Source organism: Aspergillus fijiensis (genome assembly GCF_003184825.1).
Source record: "Aspergillus fijiensis CBS 313.89 unplaced genomic scaffold BO72scaffold_3, whole genome shotgun sequence".
Classification (NCBI taxonomy): domain Eukaryota; kingdom Fungi; phylum Ascomycota; class Eurotiomycetes; order Eurotiales; family Aspergillaceae; genus Aspergillus; species Aspergillus fijiensis.
In genome coordinates this window covers 698,429-719,153 of record NW_024468979.1, presented here as the reverse complement: position 1 = coordinate 719,153, position 20,725 = coordinate 698,429, and the positions used below count along the sequence as shown (strand labels likewise).

Genomic DNA, 20,725 nt, shown 5'->3' with positions numbered 1-20,725 from the left:
TTGTATGCGATCCTAGCCTTAATTTCGCCGCCGGCAAGAGAGAAAGCTCCTGGGGCAAGAATAGCCGACGCCTCAAGCTAACTGGAGGGCGCACTCATCCACTGGCCACTTCCAAGCTGCATTATTGACGATGGTAACTAGGTCTTCAGGTTGCTCATGTGGACGAGGGTTGTGGATTATATTCTTTCTCACCGTGCTCACATTCCTAGCGAATTGGGTAAGAGGGTAATGGATGGGCTCGCCTCTGGAGTGTCGATCGATTGTCGATCGATTGCTGCCAAGTGGCCAAAGTGCTGCAAGGGTGAGGGTCAGTCGGCAAACGTTTCCACTCTCACACGCACTCTCATTAATGTAAACCACGGAGCTGATTTCCGGTAAAATACAGATTACAGCGATTAGATACGATACTCACGGGGAAAGGACGGTCGATCCCGGCGGGGCTCGGAATAAATATCCTGCCCTCAAGCATGCAAAATGACTTGTTCTTCCCTCCCCCCCCCCAAAGTTCGCCCGTGCATCAGCCTGGGTAGCCCTGAGCTCAACTCCCTTCTTTAGTCCCCTTGCTTGGCTTGGAGAAAAGGTACTTGAGTATGAAAATGGGCCATTGCCCTCGTCTACTCATCTTGAACTTCCTTCCTTCCCTTTCAGTCCACCCTCCCCCCTCTTCTTTCCTCCAATGCAGCCCCTTGCCCCCGCCCCGTCGGCGCGTGAGGGCGCGCGAGGGTATCTGACGCCACCCACCAACATGTCGCTCCCCCCACAGCGAAAAGCCTCGATGGCGTGTAGTGAGTGTAAGCGACTCAAATCCAAGGTAGTCACCACCTGTTCACCACCTGTTTGGCCTGCACGACTGAACCCCCGACACAGTGTCGCGTGCGCGACGGGGCCACCTCCTGCGACCGGTGTACCAAGCAGAAGCTGCAATGTGTATTCGATCTCGACGACGATGGCCGCCGGCGATTGGCCCACAAGCGCAAGATCGAAAAACTCGAGGAGGAGCGCGATCTTCTACTGCAGGTCGTCCACTCGCTGCGCGACAGCTCGGACGCCAAGGCCGCCCAATTGTTGAATCTCGTGCGCAGCAAAGCCCCGCTGGGCGAGCTCAAGCTCTACATGGACCAGTATTTGACCGGGGAAGATCGATATGAACTCCTGTATGCGGCCAATAAGAAGGTTTCTGTCCACCGAGCCATGGATATTAACCGCTTGGTCGACATCCCCGTGTACCGGGTACCTGCCGCGCCCTGGACCTCCGTCACCACCTCCGACGACCTGGTATCGCATCTTGTCTCTCTCTGGTTCACCTGGAGTCACCCCTTTTACAACTGGGTCGATCGCGACCTGTTCCTTCGGGATGCACGATCAGGCAAGCTCGACTCGCCATTTTGCTCTCCGTTCCTGTTCAACTGCATTCTTGCAGAAGCCTGTGTAAGATGACTGACTACTCGGCTGAGTTGCGGACCAGCCACTAACCCCCCATGCGATCACAGTTCCATTCCGACTATCCGGAAGCTTACGCCGATCCTGATGATCCTAACTCGAAGGGGGCGCATTTCTATGAGGAGGCCCGACGACACTATGAGAAGGTAGAAGGGCAACTGGATGTGCCCACCCTCCAAGGTTCTGGGGTGATGTATGTGTGGTGAGTTCATTCACGACCCTTGCAACCGGGTTTCCCCTGCTGAAGAACCATCTCTAGTATGGCAGCCATGGGGAAGGAACGTGTGGGATGGTGGTATCTGAGCCAGATCAACGATATGGCCCAGGAGTACTCAAAAAGACACCGACCACCGTCGGTGGAGACCCGAGAGAGCCGCGCGGTCAACAATACTATCTGGGGCCTCTATTGCCTCACAGCGTGCGTACTTGTGTGCTTTGCACCGCTATCTTCATCTTTTGCTCCTGTTGTAATCTCGGTGGTCGCGTCGCAACTTGGCTCACAGCTCCCAGGACTGCATCGATCGCATACATGAAATACCTGGCCATCGAGCAGCCCGGAAGGCCCCTTCTTCCATGCGATCACGCCGAAGATGAGACCTGGTCGCCCTACCCCCAGCCACAGGCCACCCCACTGCAATCGCATATCCCTTGTGTCTTCAACAGCTGGTGTGAGTTGAGCAAAATCAACGTGGATACCAACAAATCGATATTTGGAACCGGGTCAAAACTACCACGAGGCGACCTGCACCGGACTTTGAAAGAGGTGCAACCAAGGCTGGATGATTGGAGAGCGCAACTACCAGAATGCCTGACCCTCGAAAACAGCTCTGTCCCGCAGGCGTTTAGCTTGCAGTAAGTCTTGCGATTTCAGCTCCGTTCCCACTCTCTTCTCTCACTCTCGAAACTACATGCGGCCATGGAAAATGGACTAACGCATCATCCAGCTTCTTCTACCATACCCTCATAATCATGCTCTGGGGCCTCCTAAAGGGGGAAGCTAACCCTGATGATGCCGACGAAGAAGACAACGACGACGACGAGAGCGACCGCGCCGCCACCGCCGCCACCGCGCGGAAGCTCTGCGTGGAGTCGGCGCTGGCCATCGTACGCCTCCTGCGCATCCATCGCACGCGCTGGGGGATCGACTACATCCACCCGACCACCATCCACTGGGTGAGCATGGCGCTGTTCACCCTGCTTGAGGTGCTGGACCACCCGGACCCGGAGTACAAGACCTCATTCACCGAGCTCTGCGTGTTCGCCCGCGCCCTTTCCCGGAAATGGACCCTGATGAAGGGGATCCTGCGCATGATCCAGGTCTCGACGCAGAAGAACAGCGTCGTGCTGCCGCCCGAGACCGACGCCCTCTTCACCGAGTTCGAGCAGGCGATGTGGGAGAGCAAGGACCGCGAGCGTTTCAAGAGTCTGTACCCGAACCCGAATTCCTTGTCCAAAACGGGTGGTGACCGGTCGCAGCTGGATGACGTCGACCTGGATAGGTTTTTAGAGAAGTGGGATACCCTCCACGTTGATGAGGATGGTGAGCGGGAGGAGTCGGCCGGTAGTGAGCAGGTCTAATGCGAGGGGGGGGGTATCCTGACATTCTCACTGCCTTGAGTGATTTGTGAAGCAGACCAGAAATTGAACAAATTGACAACGGTGGCTCGTCTGTGTCGATACACGGGACACAGAACGACATTCTGTCAAGCTTCGGAGATATGTTCATATGAAAATCCATGGGCCAACAACGATCAAGAGAGGACCCGGAAAGAAGAAACAGCTGCTCCCATAGGTGTAGTGTGCTGACATCTAGCTTCAATCTCCTCTTATCGAAACGAGTGATTGGGTATAGGGTTATCAAACCTGTACCATTATGAGCTAATGTTCACATGCTCAGCAGCTACAAGGTGCCTTTTACATCGCACCCACGGAACGCACTGCACGCATTCTGTAAGTACACATGCAGTTGGTGACATCTATGTGACGACGCAGATCCAGAATTGTGTCCTCTTATATACTATCACGATAGATAGCCTCCCATCTTGAATTCCCTACAATGTTCATCTTCCATGATCACCAAGCATCAACTCTTTATTGTACCGAGAACACCATGTCATCGTACACCTGCACGGAAGACGGTAAAGAATAGATTTGATTGAGCATTTCCACGGTCGACATACGCAGTGCATTTGGCGGGCTTCTTCAGAGCTATCCTGGGATTATGGCTCTGATAGTCACGGGCATATCTGGTATTGTTTTGAATGCGATTGGGGGATCAAAGACCACCGTAGTCTTGACTCCGATCGTGCGATGTTGGATCCCCTGCGCGATCGCCATGAAGACTTGATGGAACTGATCCGGGAGAACGGGACGTGTATGTGCTACTGTGTGTACAGGTCTGCCAATCTTGCGCCCTGGGAACTGACATCACGCATCGTGTTCGTTAGGGGACGTCTAAAATCGCTTATCACAGAAGAATCGCCTGGACAAGGGCAGGACTCGCCAGCCCCCGAAGATTCCCTAAATGTGCTTGGATTCTAGGCGATGTCATTTTTCCCAGCAAGACAAACCATCATGCCGATATTTATTATATTGTACCCATTTCTTACCGGTTCTGCTGGGTCTGATGTCGGAAATTGTGAAGGCAACATGAAGCGTTGTATATGTATTCGCAGAAACGTGCGAATCAGGAAATACAGTTGGAATGCCGTGGCAGCAGCGCCTTACTACCATCTCTTGAGCCTAAGAAAAGAGCCCCAGGGCAGTGATGTCGCTCCACTTCATCCCGGCCGCTTTGTGTCCTTGAGCTATACAACTAAGAGAAGGCTTAGGCTGACTGCGGCGATGCCATGGAAACCACAATATGAAGGGATCGCTAGCTGTCGGCCGGTGTCATTGTGGTTGAGTGGATGGAGATGGTGCATAACTAGTGCTGACCCCAGCTAGAAAATAGATGAGCAATTTCATATCCAAGATAGCTAGCAACAAATAGTTCTGAGAGCTAGCGAGCTGATTTGCGTGCGCGAATCCTGGTGAGGGGAATGGGCAGCTCACCCCTGCTAGCGTGCTGATGGTGTCGGCTATGCTGGCAGATGGCCTAATCTCGCCCTGCGGCACAGCGAGCTGCAGCAGACTAGTTGCTGGGCTTAGCGAGGCTTAGCAATGCGACAGTCTTCGCCCAGGCTATTTATTCCGTCTGATTCCCCGGAGCTGGGGCAGGGGAGCGATAGTGTGGGACTGGAGCGTGAAATCATGATGTACTGGGGCGGATGCGTTCTCGCCTGCCTGCAATTCTTTTGCATCGTGCATGCGGTTAGTACAGGCTATTCGTCTGTGAGACCCAATCATCATGGCCCCGACCCAGATACCGCAATTGCAGTGAAACAAGCCCTGCGCGCAGTGGGAGGCACGACCTACAGACTCAACGAGACAGCCTTAACCAAGAGCTTGGTCGACGCCACTCTTTTCTCGATCGAAGCGAGGTACCGCGCGGCTCGCCCAGCATGAAAATTCCTCACACGTAAGCTGACGTTACTCTTCAACTCCCAGTGAGTCTAGCACATCGAAACAAGGATCTCTGGATGTCGAAGTAGGCCTCGCTGTCATATGCACGTCCTGCTACATCAACGGCTCGGTCAGCGGCTTCCTTACCGTAGAGGACAACCTGAACGTCACCAACCTCGTGGAAAGCATCACAGACGAGCTCGCAAACGTGACAGGTGCCGCAATCAACCAGCTCAAGACATTTGCGCGCGACGCAGCGGAGGATTTTGTCGAAGGCGTGACTCACTTCGAACTGGTCGACATGCCCGCCTGGCCAACGCTAAATCTCGACCTCACTCTGAATACAACCCAGGACTTCCCTGGCGTTCATGCTGAGTTGCAATTTGACAATCTGGAGCTGTACCTGGAGCTGGATGTACAGTTGTCGGCTGGTGGAACGTACACATTGAATCTGTTCACCTCGGAGAGCATCGTGGGCATCTCGATCCCGGGACTCGACGCGGGCGCACTGTTCAAGGTCTCGCTGGTGTTGGTCGCCGAGGCGGAGGTCGATATTAGTAGTGGGATCCATATCAAATTGGACGACGGGCTGGTGCTTGCGCTTGATCTGTTCAACAAGGGGATGTCGGACATTACACTGTGAGTCTACCCTCATTGTGGGAATCAACCTACGCTGCTCTCCACAATGCAGTGCTGCCAGGGGTGTGCCACTGACGTGAACAGTCCCGGAGGGAAAGTTGAATTCCTGCCGATCGCCATTCAGGGCTACGGAAGCCTCCAGGCCCTCTTACAGCTGGAGGCCAGCGTGGGATTCGACATCGCGCCCGCGGAGTCGCTCTCCGTGCTTGAAGCCGTCAATTTCAGTGCGGGCATTGGCGCAGAGGTCTTCGCTTACGTGGCCGACTTCCAGTTGGAGGTCAACGGCACGACCAGCGAGGACGCCGACTGCGCGTTCCAAGCGGTGGCTGAATATACCCTCGCGGTGGGCGCGGCGGCCGGTGCTACCGTCGCGGTGGATACGTATCAATGGGGGCCCTCGCCCAACACCACCGTGCCGGTCTTCTACACCACCCTCGCCAGTCTCTGCGCGGGCAGCAAGACGACCACGACAGCCTCATCGACGATCACTCCGTCGGCCACGCTCGCGCAGCGCGACGCGAGCCTCGAGACCACGACGCTCTCCACGGTGACCCGGTATACCCTCGTGCAGTGCGCGTCCAGCGGTCTCGTCAACTGCCCCGTCGCGCTCCAGAACACCACATCGATCGAGACCGAGTTGACCACAGTTCTGACCGTGGCGTCCGGGGCAGCAGCGACCTTCCCAGCGAACACGTTCGCCTCGTTGTCGAGTGCCAGCCCCTTTGGATCGGGGGCGCGCACGCTGCTCGCGACCTCCGGAAGCCCGGTGTCTTATATCCCTCCACCGACTCAGACCACATCGGCCAGCAGTTCTGCGACTGGTGGCAATAGTACGGCAACCCACGAGCACCATGGCAAGAACAACAAGTTGATCATAGGCTTGAGTGTGGGACTGGGGGTGCCGGCAATAGCGGTGTTGAGTGTTGCCCTATGGTATGTCGATTCCCTCGTCCCGTGCCCCAATGCACTTCGTGTGAAGTCCATACTAATGGATCCAGGTGGTTCCTGCGCAATCGCGTGCGTTACACGATCGTGCCGCAGCCGGGGACGACGCAAGATTCCCCGGGGCTAAGCAAAGGACCCAGAGAGCCGGAGACTACGGAGGTTGTTGAATGAGGGGTGCATTCTCAGGATCTGAATGTCGCTGCATGCCTAACGAAGAATTATGACCACGAAGTACAAACTATCTTGCCAAAGAATGGTTTGTTCAGCCTTCCTCTGTAGCTGCGACGACAGCAGCGGAGAGCCCCACTCCAGTAGAATAATGCGCCGTTCTATGTACCAATTCGAATTGAAGCCCATGTGAAGCCCGCATCGGTGCACTTTCCGAGTCGCGTCAGAATTGTGCTTCGTTTCTGTTCCAGTGCGGTGTGCCATGGAATCGGGAGCTAAGAATGATAAGAAGGGAATTTCTATGTAAAAACTCAGAAGAGACCCAGGTAAGAATTTGAAGAACGAAAAAGTCCCTCGATGGGGCCGATTTTGCCCGAAGGCGGAAATTGCGGGCTAGTCCGCCGTCGATGATCCCGCTAGTCCTTATTTGGAAGTTGGTTACGGCTGGAGCTGGGCGTGAGGCCTGAGGCAGCAATGGCGGAATCCTTGTCCGCTGCCAACTCACTCTTTGCGATGTCTTGATTGATCTACAGGCATTTACATCTTGATAGTTCTAGACCACAGGCAACCCCCCCGAGACCTTACCTCGACTCTGTGACCCTAAGACTGTGCTGTCCAAAATTCCAAATCATGTTGCCACACGCCCCCGTCCTCTTGCTTCGGAGGCAAGCCCAACTCGTAAAACGAGAACAACTCCCATCTGGCTCCATTTGTCAGACTGACAAAGAAGAGAGCAAGTCCATGACTAACGTTGCTCCATGGAGTTGGGTTCGCCAGGCTCGTATAGCTTGTCAGCATACGGCCGGGGCTGAGGGCAAGTGGACTAGCCCGGTTGGGCCCCGCTAGCCTCGTGCATCAACCCTTATAAGCCGCCGTGGTATCCTGCCAGCTCCTGCGAGCTCCTGCCAGCACCCCCCGTCAACTTCCAAGCCTGTGCTCCTTCTCGGTGTGATCACTCGGTAAAAATGCCAATCCTACGTCCCGCAGGCGATGAACCCCTGCTCCCCGCCCCTCTCGGGGGCCCGCACAAGATGTTCGACGGCTCCTTTGTCATCGAGTTCCTGCAGGTACCCGCCGACTTGGACGCCACCGTCTTGATGCGGGCGACCTATTTTGGCGGGCATGCTTTGACGAAGCTGGGGAAACAGCATCCTCAAGTCGGTGTTTCTTCTTTTTCGTTCGTGCATGCAAGTACACGGCAAATGCTAATCCCCACCCAGGCACCTCCACTCCACATCCACTTCTACCAAGCCGAGTCATTCATCGTGGAATCCGGCGCGGCAGGCACTACGACTACATACGGTGTGATCGATACCATCCACACGACCGAGGGAGCATACCCTCAGACTGCATCTCGCAGTGGTCATGCATCACATCTACCTACGCGATCGGCAGACGGTGTGACGCTCATCCCTCCATACCTTCCGCACAACTTCTGGCCGTGAGCTACTCCCTTCCGGATCATTCCACAATGATACTAATGCCCAGGGCAGGGTATCACCCGACGACCCCTTCTGGTCCACCACCGAAGGCGAAGCATACGCCAGCACTCTTCCTGCAGGCCGACACACCGACACCACCCTCCTGATCTGGGGCCATCCGAAGACGCACACCGGCCCGCCCACGGGCACCCTCGCTAGCGACTTCCCTCCGGACATGGACGCCGCGTTCTTCCTGGGGATGCTGTCCCTCGTCGACGCGGTGCACGGCCAGCGGCTCGCGATGAGCCCCGGGCTGGGGGCCACGCTCATGACAACGCAGACCGCCAGTGGGGCCGCCATGATCGTCGCGCCCAAGGCGTGGTGGCTGGGGCCGCTGCGCTGGGCGATCCCCTGGTACATGCAGGTGCTCCTGGAGTGGACGCGGAAGGTGTTTGACCGGAGGAGTGTGGTGCAGTTGGTGGAGGATGCTATCGCGAGGGAAGTGGTGAAGAAGCAGTAACGTGTACACTCTGGATATTTCTACTAGTCAATGATTTTTTGGCATGGTTTTGGAGGCATGCATGCAATTCGGAGCAGTAGAGCTAGGACCTCTAGCGGCGAGGGACTTGCTGTCATCACTTTGTACGCAACGGGGCTCTCTATATTATTTTCTTGGCGCAAGAGACACATTTAGTGCCCTGCCGAGTCAGAAGTTATCAATCAGCCGCACTAGTGTCTTGGTTAGGCAGTCCAAGCACTGGCATCCACGTTGGCCACGGGCCTGCAGATACGAGATAACGGTTTTGTGCCGTGCTTGCATAGGGCCCCACCGGATGAGGTAGTGTAACGAAGGCATGGTTGAGAAGATGATAGTAAAGTTTCGAAAGACTAGATTCGGCTCAGATTATGCATCTTAAAGCCCTATTAGAGATACTAGGAGCGAGATAGATGCCGACCAAAATGTACTGTATGTCCCCGTAATGTAATGCCTGAGGCATTAATCATCACCGGCCGCTAAGTTAGTGATGCATACGCCCAACCAGCAGATTGATAAGCCTGCGGATTGCTCGCTTGTAACTCGATCCGGGGTTCATGATTGGAGCCGCATCGAACCCAATGCATGCTAATGAGGCTATTCTGATAGGCCCTGTGCTCCCTGTGCTCCCTGTGCTCCCAGTTCGACACGTTCTCGCCAGCAGCCATGACCGGGAAGGATGGTGAAACTCGCCCCCCCACTCCGAGCCTCAGTGGAGTCTCCACTCTCTCTCGTATCGTCAATTTAGTGCCACTTCTTTTGGAGACGGCTCAGGCCCGGCCTATCATATGAACCCAGTAAGGAGTTACCGCGGCATTTGCCCGATGGCCCAATAGCCCAGGGACCCAACTATAAGGGTCAAACCTATACTACCCAGAGCGGTACCGTGATTCGCAAGAATTCGAGTAAAATCATCATCCCCAATATAACACGTCTTGGCAACATCTCGACCGCTTCGCTTTTATGACCCGCGGTCAGAGTCCAGACGGCCCGTAGTATAGTTCGCTTGGTGAAAGATCGCCATCGCGGAGGCAAAAATGGGTATATTAACTCTCTCCCCGCGTGTCGCCTCCACCGACCTTTACGCACTTCCTCCCGTGCATTGCAGCCCTAAACGCTCTGCGTCTATCATGTCCTGCACCTGAGAACCCCACCAAACCCATCGCAATGTACCTGTTACCGCTCGTCGTCGGCCTTGTCGGCCTCTACCTTTTGCTCAAATTCTTCTCATCAACGCGCCGTGCCTCTGCACCCTTGCCTCCGGGCCCCTCGCCTCTGCCACTGGTGGGCAACATTCGCGACCTTCCTTCTCCAGACAGTCCGGACTGGCTACATTGGCTGAAACATAAGGAAGCCTACGGTACGTAGAAACCATAAGAAGTCATGAGCGCCACGCTCACATCCAACCCAGGACCCATCAGCACCGTCTCCGTTCTGGGGCAGAGACTCATCATCCTCAACGATGCCAATCTAGCGATTGATCTCCTGGAGAAGCGATCCGTCATCCACTCAGATCGGCCCAAGATGCCATTTGCCGAACTGTTAGACCACCTCACTATCCCCTATAGCCCTGCTCCTTAGGCTAACGAGAGCAGCGCCGGCTGGGGCGACGGGCTGGTCATCCTTCCCTACTCGAGCCGCTTCAAGGCGTACCGCAAGAGCCTGCACCGCGAGATCGGGTCCAAGGCGAGCGTGGCGCGGTTCAACGCGTTGCAGGAGGTGGAAGTGCGGCGGTTTTTGTTGCGCTTGATCAACCAGCCCGAGGATTTGGTGGGACACATTCGCAAGTACGTACCCCCCTTCTCTGCCCCTGCCCGAAATTCCAGGAAACGCTGACCGTCCAGACTGGCGGGCGCCGTGATCCTCAAGATCGCCTACGGATACTCCATCGACCCGCACAAACGCGATCCGCTGGTGGATCTGGCCGACGAAGCCGTCGAGCAGTTCTCGCTGGCCGTACGCCCGGGAACGTGGATGGTGGATGTTCTGCCGTTCCGTACGTCGTCCCTGCCCCTTCCCTTGTGACTGTCCCATCCACCTGACGCAGATGAAAGTCCGCCATATCCCCGCGTGGTTCCCCGGCGCCGGGTTCCAGCGCACGGCGCAGTCCTTCCGCAAACAAAGCCAAGCCGTGGCCGACATCCCGTTCGCCTTTGTGCACCAGCAGATGGCGCAGCCGGGCTACGAGCCCTCCTACGCGTCCAGTCTGCTCGAGGGCAAGGTGCTGACTCCAGGGACGGAGGAGGAGACGGTCATCAAGTGGTCGTCCGCCACACTGTATGCCGCTGGCGCTGATACGGTACCCTTCCCTCTCCCTTTTCCAAACTATCGGGTCAAGATACTAAAGCCAACGGGAACAGACCGTATCCACCACAACAACCTTCTTCCTAGCCATGGCCCTCTACCCAGACGTCCAACGCAAAGCGCAAGAAGAAATCGACCGCGTGATTGGACCCGGCCGACTGCCCACGGACGCAGACCGACCGAACCTGCCCTACGTCGATGCGCTGGTCAAAGAAGCGCTGCGCTGGCACCCCGTTGGCCCGATGGGGATCCCGCACCGCTCCATGGAGGACGATATCTGCGGGGGGTACCTCATCCCGAAGGGCTCGATCATTCTCCCGAATATCTGGTCCGTCGTTCCTTGCCTCTCATACCTCATCCTAAGTACCCTGCGCATCCATCCGGAACTAACCCTAGGACTACAGGGCCTTCTGCCACGACCCCGCCGCCTACAAAGACCCGATGACCTTCGACCCCGCCCGCTTCCTGGGCGCCCACCCCGAGCGCGATCCGCATTACCTCGCCTTCGGGTTCGGGCGGCGTGTCTGCCCCGGACGCACCCTGGCGGACTCGAATATCTTCCTGACGGTGGCGCAGACGCTGGCCTCGTGTTGGGTTGGGAAGGCGCTGACCGAACAGGGGGAGGAGGTCGAGGTGCGTCCGGAGTTCTTGCCGGGGACTATTAGCCACCCCGCCCCGTTTGGGGTCCGTGTGACGCCCCGGAGTAAGGAGTATGAGCGCTTGATTCGGGATGTCGAGAGGGAGTTTCCGTGGGAGGTGGAGCATTCCGAGAGGTTGAGGAGGGAGTTTTTCGCGTGAGTTGGAGGGAGTGAGTGGTGGGTTGGTGGGGGTTATGATCAATCAGTGGTGAGATGGATACGTGGCTTATTCTTCAAGTAAGAGGGCTGTGTTCGAACGAGGTAAATATACTTTTGGGATGGTAAATGGGCACAGAGAGTAAGGAAATCAACCTCAATACACATGATATCAACATCAATCCAAGATGAATGACAGGCTACGTAGTCGGCGGGAGCTGGTGGGGGTGAAAATATGCTCCGATGGCTGAGAAAAGCTCTCCATCTGATTTCGTAGCTTATTTTATCCCAGTAATTATCGTTTCGGGGGTTCGACATGGAAAAGAGACACTGTGTTCAAGATGAATGGTGGAGTCCAGTTTACTTTTCGCTTAGAAACGTGTTGTCCGTGTTTAGTTGAGCTCCTCGAGGCAAAAACACAAACATCACAAGAGTCCCAAATTGTGTTGCATTTGTAAAAGGCAAGAGACCTCCAGTAAGAATGGGCGACAGAATCCTAAGACAGAAGAAGAGATGAGCCATTGCCCTGCGAGCGGCATCCTGTCAGCAGGATTGCAGACAGTCTGAGAGGCAAGTGGCTTTCCTCCCTTCACTGGGCCAAATGCTTCTTTCGTTCTTCGAGTGGTGGGATGACCGCAAAGATGGCCGCATAGGAATACTGCGTCCCGACTCCGGCCTCGTTACCATACGTGACATGACTAAACGCCATCTCCGCATGCTTGGGTCGATTCAGCCAGGTGATACCCGGAAGGTAGAGAAAAGGCCACGCAGCCATTGTGGTCTATGGAACGTCGTGACGCCTCCGTCAGCAATCGACTCCCTCAAGCCCCCCTCTTTCTTTCACTCGGGGGTGGGAGATCCAAACTCACCTCTTCCGTGGACGAGTGCTCGCCATAATTGGTAGTGCCGTACGGCCACAGGCGTGGCGCGACAAGCGTCCCGCGTTTCCGGTAGAAGTGACCGTCGGACCAATCCACCACTCCTTCTGCTTCTGTCGCTTCTGCTTCATCTTCGTCCACTCTATCTGCGACGGTTTCCGCATCTTTGCCCTTTCTGCGTCTCTCGCTATCGATCGAGTGCATGATCTGAGCCCCGCTCCGCACCGCCGACACCCGCCGGATGAGGAGAAGCAGCTTCCAGCGACGGTCCAGATCATATTTTCGGCCATACTCGGCGCCCAGAAACTCGTCCGCCTGAATCTTAGGCAGCTCGCCGCCTCCTTTGAGGTACGTCTCCAGACCCTGATACATTCTGCTGTTGTAAATCGCTTCTTCCCAGTCATCCCAGACTGCGCGGTCATCTTCGCCGAGCACCGGCAGCACACTGACCTCGGCCCCCAGGGTCTTCAGCACCGAGTATACCACGAGGTCGGCGCCCTTGAGCGCCCGAGGCAGGCGCACGTGTGCGTCGTTGGAGGTGTGCGCGTAGGCGTGGGAGCAGAACATCCCGAGGACGCCGCCTACAATTTCTGTGAGCACGAACTCTGGGATATGTGTGTCAAATGTGATGAGGTGATGGAGCACGTACCTTGCTCCATGAAACGGGGGTTAGAGAAGATCTCGTGCACCGCATTATACAACGGGAAAGACTGAGGCTGAAGGACCAGGCTGGATGCGTCGATCTTTGCCGTGGGGGCCTGGGTAATGTACAGATTGTACGTCAGCGTCAATCGATGGCCCTCGGTGATAGTCTCGATTTCGTGCTCGCAGTCGCTGTAGAACGCGGCCCACTGGATGGCGGATTGACTGGACTCGCTCCAGTTGAAGGCACTCTGCTGGCCCCCGTGCCGCACCGTCAGTCGACCCCCGGAGAACTGCGAGGGCAGACAGACCACCAAGGAGCCGATCTGACTCTCGGAGCGGGGGGTGTCGACATGTGTGGCGAAATGGCCCGATGGGCCGGAGTACACCTATCATCATCTTCCGCGTCAGTGATTTCTGCGTGCACACCTGGCTATTGAGACAATAAACATCGAGGGAACAAACGTTCAACTTGTAAAGTTCCGCGCGAAGCTTTCTGTAGTGCCGAGCAGATTTGCTCATCACCTTTTTAGAGCCATCATCCTCATAGCCAAGATCCTTCTCGCTGATACCAGGGAGCAGCACATTTTCGACCATCTGTAGGATTCCGAAGTCTGCCGGATGGAAGCTGGACGCAAAGTTGGCCGGGTCAATCTTCCCCGCCAACCGATAGCTGGGGTCCAGAATCTCCTCCCCATTGCGGCCAAAACTGGCGGGCTGGCAGGCAGCCACCAGGTCATCCAAGGCGGCCGCGCTGGACTGCGGGGCGAGCCCATCTAATGGTAGCACCAGCTTGCGAGCGGTAGAGTCACTGCGAACGGTCGACCAGTACAACTGCACAGGACTGGTCGTCGTCGTTGTCGCCGTCTTGTCTCCCGCCGCGGCCTGGCCACGGTCCACGACAGGAATACTCCCACCGCAGGCGAACAGGGCTGAAGAGTTTTCGTCCTCAATGGCGGTGCGAAGCCGCTTGCAGGCTTCAGTGAAGTATCCGCGCGTCACAGTAGCCTCTTCCACCGTCAGGGGAAGATGCCCACCCTCAGACCCAGACCGCGTCCCAGGAAGCCGGACCTCATGCGACCGAAGCAAGCCATCTAGGAGAGTCTTGATACGATGACTCGGAGCGGGGGGCGATCTGATACCATACCTATGATAGCGCCAATTCCATGAGTCCTGTAGCTTCTCCAGTCGGGTCAGGATATCTGGATGATCCGCAGCGACGTCCATGTCTTCTGTGAATTCATCTGGCATGAGACGAGCGAGGTGATGCTTCAGCTCACTTCTGAGCTCTTCCACCTGCTGGGCTGTCTCCGGGGCGAGCGAAGTCACATCCGGCCAACCCTTGATCCAGTCTGCTGTCTTCTCTACCTTCGCGGATCGCCGCAGCGCCCTGATCTTCTCGCTGAACCAGCCCACGCAGGCGTCTAGTTTGCAGTCCTACTCATGCGCTTGTCAGTTTTGTGGATGACTCTGGAGGGGCGGGTGCGGCTGGGGGAAGAGAAGTCACATACACGGATCACCGCTGCAGAGACATCAGCTTCCAGATCAACGAGGGTGCGCATGGGTTTGAGAGGGTCGTCATCTTCTGGGGTTGGCTCCCGCTTGGAATTGGAACCCTCGTCCATGGTGAAGGCCGACAGCGAAAATGTGTGGCTGGAATGAAATAGCTGCTCCAGGGAACGTGAGATGAAATGCTAGTGTTAGCTTGGAAGAGATTCTTGTTGGAAAGCAGGATTTGGTTTGAATTTATGGCCAGTGGAGTTGTGTTGAGAAGACTGAGGTGAACTAGAAGTGAAAGCTCCTCTTGTCTCTGTAGAGACCAGGATGCAAGGCGGGTCACCTGACTGCTGGCGCCTGGCGCTGCCTAGATTCCCCCTGCAGTGTAACATATACATTATCGCACAGCTGCGATTTGTTGGGTGATGACCTGTCGCTCGATCCCCTTTCAGTTGTTTTACATCTACCTTGGTTGTTTTGGTGATGGATCAAATGTTTCGCATTCTTTTTTTGCAGACATTAATCCCTGTTGATTGCTGCTTATACGCCAAAAGAGAAACGCCTCCCTTCACCAACCCCTCCACCAACGCTAGGATCAAGCACTCAAAGCGAAGTAGGCGGTAGGCAGCTGCTGCAGCGGCCACTGCTTCATAAATCTCTCCCAGTCAACCGGCTCGACATTGGGATACTTGGCATTATCCGTCTCAGGACCAACAAAAGTCTGTCCATTCACCCAGTAGTAATAGAAGAAGCTAAACCACGCAGATCACAATTAGTGCCAATCGTCGATAATGGAAGAGGCTTCAACCAAGAGGGAATCAAGAGACATACAGCGCCATGTAGCCGTAGATGTTAGCAGGATTCTCCGCCCGCTTCTGGTGCATAGTCTTGTACAACTCGTCCAGGGAGCCCAGTCGTTCAAGGTTAGCCTTGACGCCGTAGACATTTTCATAGGATTGTGCAATTTCACGGATGGTGGCACGACCACCGAGGACTGAATTTTGAATCCGTTAGCAACCACGTACCCTCGTTTCATCTCAAAATCAAAAAACAGGTAAAACATACAGCGAACAACGCCCGTAGCCTCCACATCCCGGATCACCGCGACAGTAAACTCCGCCGCGTTGTCGTAAGTCGTCCCCTCCATGTACTCGTCGCCCTCACCCCAATAGCGGAACGTGTGGGTCTGGGGGTCGAGGATGTTGAAAAAGGGGCTGAGCACCGGCTCGATGAACCCGCCGATCAGGATGTGCACCCCCTTGACCTTCTCCTTCGTATCCAGGTAGGCTTTGACGTGAATCATCGGGTCCTTCGGGAAGAGCTCGCCCAGCTTGAGCTTGGTATAATCCAGAGCCCAGTCACTGGCGACGTAACGAGGCACCCCGACCTCCTCGCACGCGTCGATAAGAGCCTTCTGGCCCTCCACCATGAGCTTGTCGTCGCCCAGGTAGCAGCACACGATCACGTCGCAGCCCGCTACAAAAGATCGGATCGCCTCTCTGTCAAAGGCATCCCCTTTTAGAAGGGCAACCTTTTCGGATGAGGAGATGGACGTGGGGACCTTGCTGGGGTCACGGCAATAGCCGCGGATGGTGATGTCGGAGTGCTGCAGCAGGTGGCTGACCACCCGGCGAGCGAACTTTCCGGTGATACCGGCAACACCAACGGTAATGGCCATTTTGAAGTTGAGGGACGGGTTTTCAAGATGTGGAATAGTAGATAGGTGGTAGATGAAAAATGGTTATCATCGTAAGTTGAGAAACAGTCGGCCCTCTTATAGGTTTTGCAACCATGGCGTTTACTAATTCTCGGGTTGAGTCTCAACCCCGAGCTCAAGCTTGGCGGGCGGGTGCCATCCAGATTTGTCTCATTCAGTCGCCACTCGGGAGATGATGAATCATCCCTCGTTAGTATTCATCAGAGCAATGATCCGGTGAGCCAGTCAATGGCAGACGTAGAGCCACCGAAAAATTCACCCAGACTTTGTGCAACGTCCGTGGCGGATTCCGGCGAAGGGGTCAGGCCCATCCCGTTTGTGCTGAGGCCGGTGTCGTGTCCGTCCGACGCCCCTGAGCTTGGTATCCACTGACCAGGTTTTGCCTGTAGCGGGTTGCTTTCAGCGTTGATGGGGAGATACCTCGTGGATTGGCGTGTTTTCTTTCTCCGCAGATGGGCCGCGCGCTCCATCAACCGCGCTAGTGGTTTCTGCAGCATATCGTTCGTCTCGACGTCGTCGTGCTGCCACTGATCGTAAATCTGGGTGACAGCTTCCCAGGCATGATCTGTGTCGGGCGAGATGGGACGATTGCACAGCTCGGAAAGAAGGTATGCCACGACGTGTCGGTGCTTGTAGCTTTTGCTGAGCCACGCCCACTGCGAGATGCGCACGTCCCGGTGGAGCAGGTTGGCGAATTTGACCGTCTCGACCGCCATGCGGAAGATCTCATCGTTGGTGGTGGTGGTGGTGGGCTCTGCGGGTGCAGCAGTGAGGCGCGTCACCAGCCATGCTTTCGACAGCGTCAGCCGGGCGATGACCGCCGTGATCCACTGAATCGGGCTGTCCAGATCCAGTCGCTGTAGGTACTTGGTCTCCAGGTAGGCCTCTAAGTCGTGCAATCTAGTTTTTCTCTGCTCCGAGGACATCGCACCGACCCTCTCGTCGAAAGACTTGCTGGGCCAGTAGAGGTAGGTCATCATTTCGCAGTGCACAATGCAGAGCGTGATATCGCTGAAGCCCAAGCTTGGGAGTGGCATGGTGGCTAACTCCGGCGCCATCACCTCGATGTCAATATTAGATGGGATTTGCGTGTCAAACATCTCTGATCGGATCTGCGTATCTGTACCCTGGTCCTCGGAGCAGAGCATGTCGAGAATGCAAATATGCCACCATAGTCGGCGACGCATCTCAATCTCAAAAGGACTCAGGCCCAGACGTTGACCATCACGATGCAGCCCCTGCCGCTGTGCGACCCGTACGACTATGGCACTTTCCGCCCAAACAAGCCTCGAGTCACCGCATCGGCGGAGACAGAGAAGAAACAAAGTGGCGGCCTGCAAGACGCGGATGTCCTGGGTACTGATCAGGTTCGCCCTTGCTATGGCGTGCTCCGTGGCAAGTTTGTAGTTCTCGATACACGTATCATGCGGCTCATCAAATAGTGAGATGCATTGGCGTGGTGTCATGCTCACCACGGCTGCGAAGCACACCGCCGAGATGAGCGCTCCTTGTTCAGGCTCTAGATTGTCGTTATCCTGTGCCGCCTGCAGGATCATGGATTCCACCGAGCGTAGGTGCAGGAGGGCAATCATAGGCGCTACATTCACACGGTAGATCTCCCACAGTGCCTGTAGCTGGGATACTGCCAGAGGCGTCATCGAAGCGCGCGGACTATGGCCTGCTGCTGCGTGATCGGATCCCAGAATTCCTATGGACGGTACTGGCGCTGGACCAATTTTGCTAGGGCGCAGTCGAGGGTCAATATCCTCCTCTGAGGATTCATCGCATACTTCCTGCAATTCTCGGATCTGTGAATTATTGGTGAGCCTGCGTACTATTATCTCAACGAGAGAAGCCTACCTTATCCCCGAGAATGACCGAGGCCTCATCCCCAACATACCGGGTCCGTCCGCCCTGAACGACCAGCCGACCGCGAGAAGTCGTAGCCAGTCCCTCACCATCGCTCCGCGAGCCGGTCTCAGTAGCAGGCTGGGATGTTTGATCCAACTGGTCGTCTGGTCTCGCCCCGGAGCGCAGCCTCTCGACTTCGGCCTCTAATTCCTTGAGATAAGCCAAAATCTCGGCGACGGGCGGGCGTCTCAGCTTCCGAGGGGCTCGTTTCTCTCCCGGATGGATGCATTCGAGGCCAGCCTTGGCGCATCGGCCGCAGGGGCTCTTCTTGTCGCAGCCCACCTTTCGCTGGTTGCACCGAATGCAGCTCCGTTTGGATCCGCCGGTCTTCCGGTCGGACCCGGGCGGCATCCTTACGCGGGGCGTGGTAGACGTTTATGTAAACAAGAGGCCACAAAACAGGGTTATGTCAGGAGATAATGTCGGATAAATCAGAGGATTATTGCAAGTTGAAAGGAGAAACGAGCGGTAGTGTTTGGGATAGGGATGAAGATGAAGTTATCTTCGCCACGATGATCGGCGCGAGGAGACAGACGGCTGCTTCCGCTGAGTCATCCTGCATCCGTCTTTCATAATTCCCTGCACAACCAGAGTCGTATGCGCATTAACCGTAGCATAAAATTATTACAACTTAAGAGTAACCAACAATTTGCTAGTTTACATTCGTCTTTAAATAGAATCCCCAGAAACAACCTCCCGGTGTCCCCTCACTTTTTGATCTCAAACTCACTCTCCGTCTCCAACCACGTTCCAAAATCCTTCAGCTCCGAGTGCATCCGCCGCAATTCGGGGATATCCGCCTTGTACCCCTCATCGTGGAACCACTTGAACATATACCCCATATCCTTCATCGACGCCATGAACATGGAGCACAGCACCCGGAAGGTCGACGGGATGGGCTGCCCCGTCTTTCGCTCGAAGATCTCGACCATCTGGTCGTAGGTGATCTCGTCGCCGGCCAGGGAGAGCGCCTTGCCCGCCCAGGCCTCCGGGTGCAGGAAGCCCTCGGCGCCAAAGTAGCCGATATCGCTGGTGGCCACCATCTGCAGCGGCTTGCCCTTGAGCGCCATCTTGAAGCAGGTGGCAAAGACCTTGCCGAAGAAGCCCGGCACCAGGTTTTCGAAGAACGCCGTCGGGCGCAGGATGAACCACTTCATCTCGGTGTCCTGGGATTTGTCGACCAGGTACCGCTCGATGTTGTGTTTGTGCTGGAAGTGGGGGATCTTGGTCGGCGTGGTGGACGAGGCCTCGCCGCCACGGTCGACCGAGCTGTACACGAAGAACTTGACGTTCTGCTTCAGGGCTTCGTCGACGAGGGCTTTGCCCTGGGGCTCTTCCTGGGAGCCGTTCCCAATTGCCACCTAACGTGTCTGGTCAGCGCGCGACTGGGGCCTATCACGGGGTGAGGAGTACGTGAGCGTACCTGGACACTGTAGACCCCCCAAATCGGGGACTTGGTGGCTTTGTGCGCATTGTCAAAGATCCCCGCGGGGTTGTCGAGATTGCCCTCAACGAGTTTGATCTGGGACGACAGTTGGCGCAGTTGGTGGGCGACCCCGGAATTGGAGTTTCGCGTCACGGCGAGGATCTCGTAGGGTGCATTTTTGGCGACGAGATTTTTGATGAGCGCGCTGCCTTGCTTGCCGGTCGCACCGGTCACTAGGATCGCTGCCATGAGATCGAGCGTTGAGATTTGGCTCTCACTGTCGGGTACGTGAAATCGCGCAGTAGTTATATGTCTTCCGGAGGCGGCTTCAGCAGAGGAAACAGAACTTGTCCTTTTTCAGTACAGAATAATTACAAAGCTAGCTTTGGAATCAGAGCAGCAATTGCAACAGAGGTGAGGACGACAGAAGACAAAGAAAAGAAAAATACGCGGGATTGGGTCGTGCAGCAGGGGTGGTGACCTCATTACGAAACCTCGGGGTGAAGCTCAAGGCCGAGATGATTCAGCTCCCTCCCATTTCGACGGGCTTCTTCACCTCGGTCGGAGAAAACAGCCAAGAGGCCGACGAAGAAGATTCTCGATCAGTGGATTGGCTGGCAGACAATAAGCAGAACCGCGGGCTTTTAAGCTTTTCTTTTCAATATTAATGTCAATTGGCAAGACTTACACTGGACATGGACTTCATGCAGAGGGAGAGAGAGACCCAGGTAACATCGCCTGTCGCCTTGACTTGGTGAGAATGTCCAGATCACTGGCAGAGCAGAGATCGAGAACAGCTGTGACAGCTAGCATCCTTCTGTCCGACTCGACTTTATGACCCTAATCGCTCGTTCGACTCACTCACTACAGGAACTCGCTCCACATAAGATTCTTGTAGTACTTT

The 20,725-nt window shown here is 55.7% G+C and overlaps 8 protein-coding genes across 8 annotated transcripts; 4 read left to right on the top strand and 4 right to left on the bottom strand.

Annotated features, from left to right (window-relative positions):
• Window positions 1-676: 676 nt before the first annotated feature.
• Window positions 677-3,018, top strand: BO72DRAFT_367959 (Zn(II)2Cys6 transcription factor; the record flags this gene model as incomplete). The annotated part of the gene is made up of 6 exons (XM_040940862.1): window positions 677-811; window positions 868-1,428; window positions 1,491-1,642; window positions 1,700-1,858; window positions 1,951-2,292; window positions 2,385-3,018. 6 exons carry the CDS (start codon window positions 677-679, stop codon window positions 3,016-3,018), a joined length of 1,983 nt encoding a protein of 660 aa, XP_040806193.1.
• A 1,674-nt stretch (window positions 3,019-4,692) lies between these two features.
• Window positions 4,693-6,699, top strand: BO72DRAFT_465017 (uncharacterized protein; the record flags this gene model as incomplete). The annotated part of the gene is made up of 4 exons (XM_040946676.1): window positions 4,693-4,922; window positions 4,990-5,583; window positions 5,668-6,516; window positions 6,582-6,699. 4 exons carry the CDS (start codon window positions 4,693-4,695, stop codon window positions 6,697-6,699), a joined length of 1,791 nt encoding a protein of 596 aa, XP_040806192.1.
• Window positions 6,700-7,180: 481 nt separating this feature from the next.
• BO72DRAFT_140135 (uncharacterized protein) lies at window positions 7,181-8,730 on the top strand. Its single transcript, XM_040939170.1, has 3 exons — window positions 7,181-7,853; window positions 7,917-8,137; window positions 8,190-8,730. The coding sequence occupies exons 1-3, from the start codon at window positions 7,662-7,664 to the stop codon at window positions 8,635-8,637; spliced, it is 861 nt and encodes a 286-aa protein (XP_040806191.1). The 5' UTR covers window positions 7,181-7,661; the 3' UTR covers window positions 8,638-8,730.
• A 1,089-nt stretch (window positions 8,731-9,819) lies between these two features.
• Window positions 9,820-11,754, top strand: BO72DRAFT_368049 (cytochrome P450; the record flags this gene model as incomplete). Its single annotated transcript, XM_040940868.1, has 7 exons — window positions 9,820-10,012; window positions 10,064-10,193; window positions 10,245-10,439; window positions 10,497-10,648; window positions 10,707-10,951; window positions 11,013-11,284; window positions 11,361-11,754. The coding sequence occupies 7 exons, from the start codon at window positions 9,820-9,822 to the stop codon at window positions 11,752-11,754; spliced, it is 1,581 nt and encodes a 526-aa protein (XP_040806190.1).
• Window positions 11,755-12,112: 358 nt separating this feature from the next.
• Window positions 12,113-15,031, bottom strand: BO72DRAFT_524012 (2OG-Fe(II) oxygenase). Its single transcript, XM_040949830.1, has 5 exons — window positions 14,782-15,031; window positions 13,736-14,707; window positions 13,278-13,659; window positions 12,620-13,209; window positions 12,113-12,531 (listed from the first exon to the last, which is right to left on the bottom strand). The coding sequence occupies exons 1-5, from the start codon at window positions 14,893-14,895 to the stop codon at window positions 12,340-12,342; spliced, it is 2,250 nt and encodes a 749-aa protein (XP_040806189.1). The 5' UTR covers window positions 14,896-15,031; the 3' UTR covers window positions 12,113-12,339.
• Window positions 15,032-15,362: 331 nt separating this feature from the next.
• BO72DRAFT_454950 (NmrA-like family protein) lies at window positions 15,363-16,445 on the bottom strand (the record flags this gene model as incomplete). The annotated part of the gene is made up of 3 exons (XM_040946212.1): window positions 15,363-15,519; window positions 15,599-15,761; window positions 15,833-16,445. 3 exons carry the CDS (start codon window positions 16,443-16,445, stop codon window positions 15,363-15,365), a joined length of 933 nt encoding a protein of 310 aa, XP_040806188.1.
• A 72-nt stretch (window positions 16,446-16,517) lies between these two features.
• BO72DRAFT_140079 (Zn(II)2Cys6 transcription factor) lies at window positions 16,518-18,873 on the bottom strand. Its single transcript, XM_040939169.1, has 2 exons — window positions 18,345-18,873; window positions 16,518-18,292 (listed from the first exon to the last, which is right to left on the bottom strand). Exons 1-2 carry the CDS (start codon window positions 18,744-18,746, stop codon window positions 16,685-16,687), a joined length of 2,010 nt encoding a protein of 669 aa, XP_040806187.1. The 5' UTR covers window positions 18,747-18,873; the 3' UTR covers window positions 16,518-16,684.
• A 229-nt stretch (window positions 18,874-19,102) lies between these two features.
• BO72DRAFT_420152 (nucleoside-diphosphate-sugar epimerase family protein) lies at window positions 19,103-20,178 on the bottom strand (the record flags this gene model as incomplete). The annotated part of the gene is made up of 2 exons (XM_040942696.1): window positions 19,819-20,178; window positions 19,103-19,756 (listed from the first exon to the last, which is right to left on the bottom strand). Exons 1-2 carry the CDS (start codon window positions 20,068-20,070, stop codon window positions 19,103-19,105), a joined length of 906 nt encoding a protein of 301 aa, XP_040806186.1. The 5' UTR covers window positions 20,071-20,178.
• Window positions 20,179-20,725: the final 547 nt, after the last annotated feature.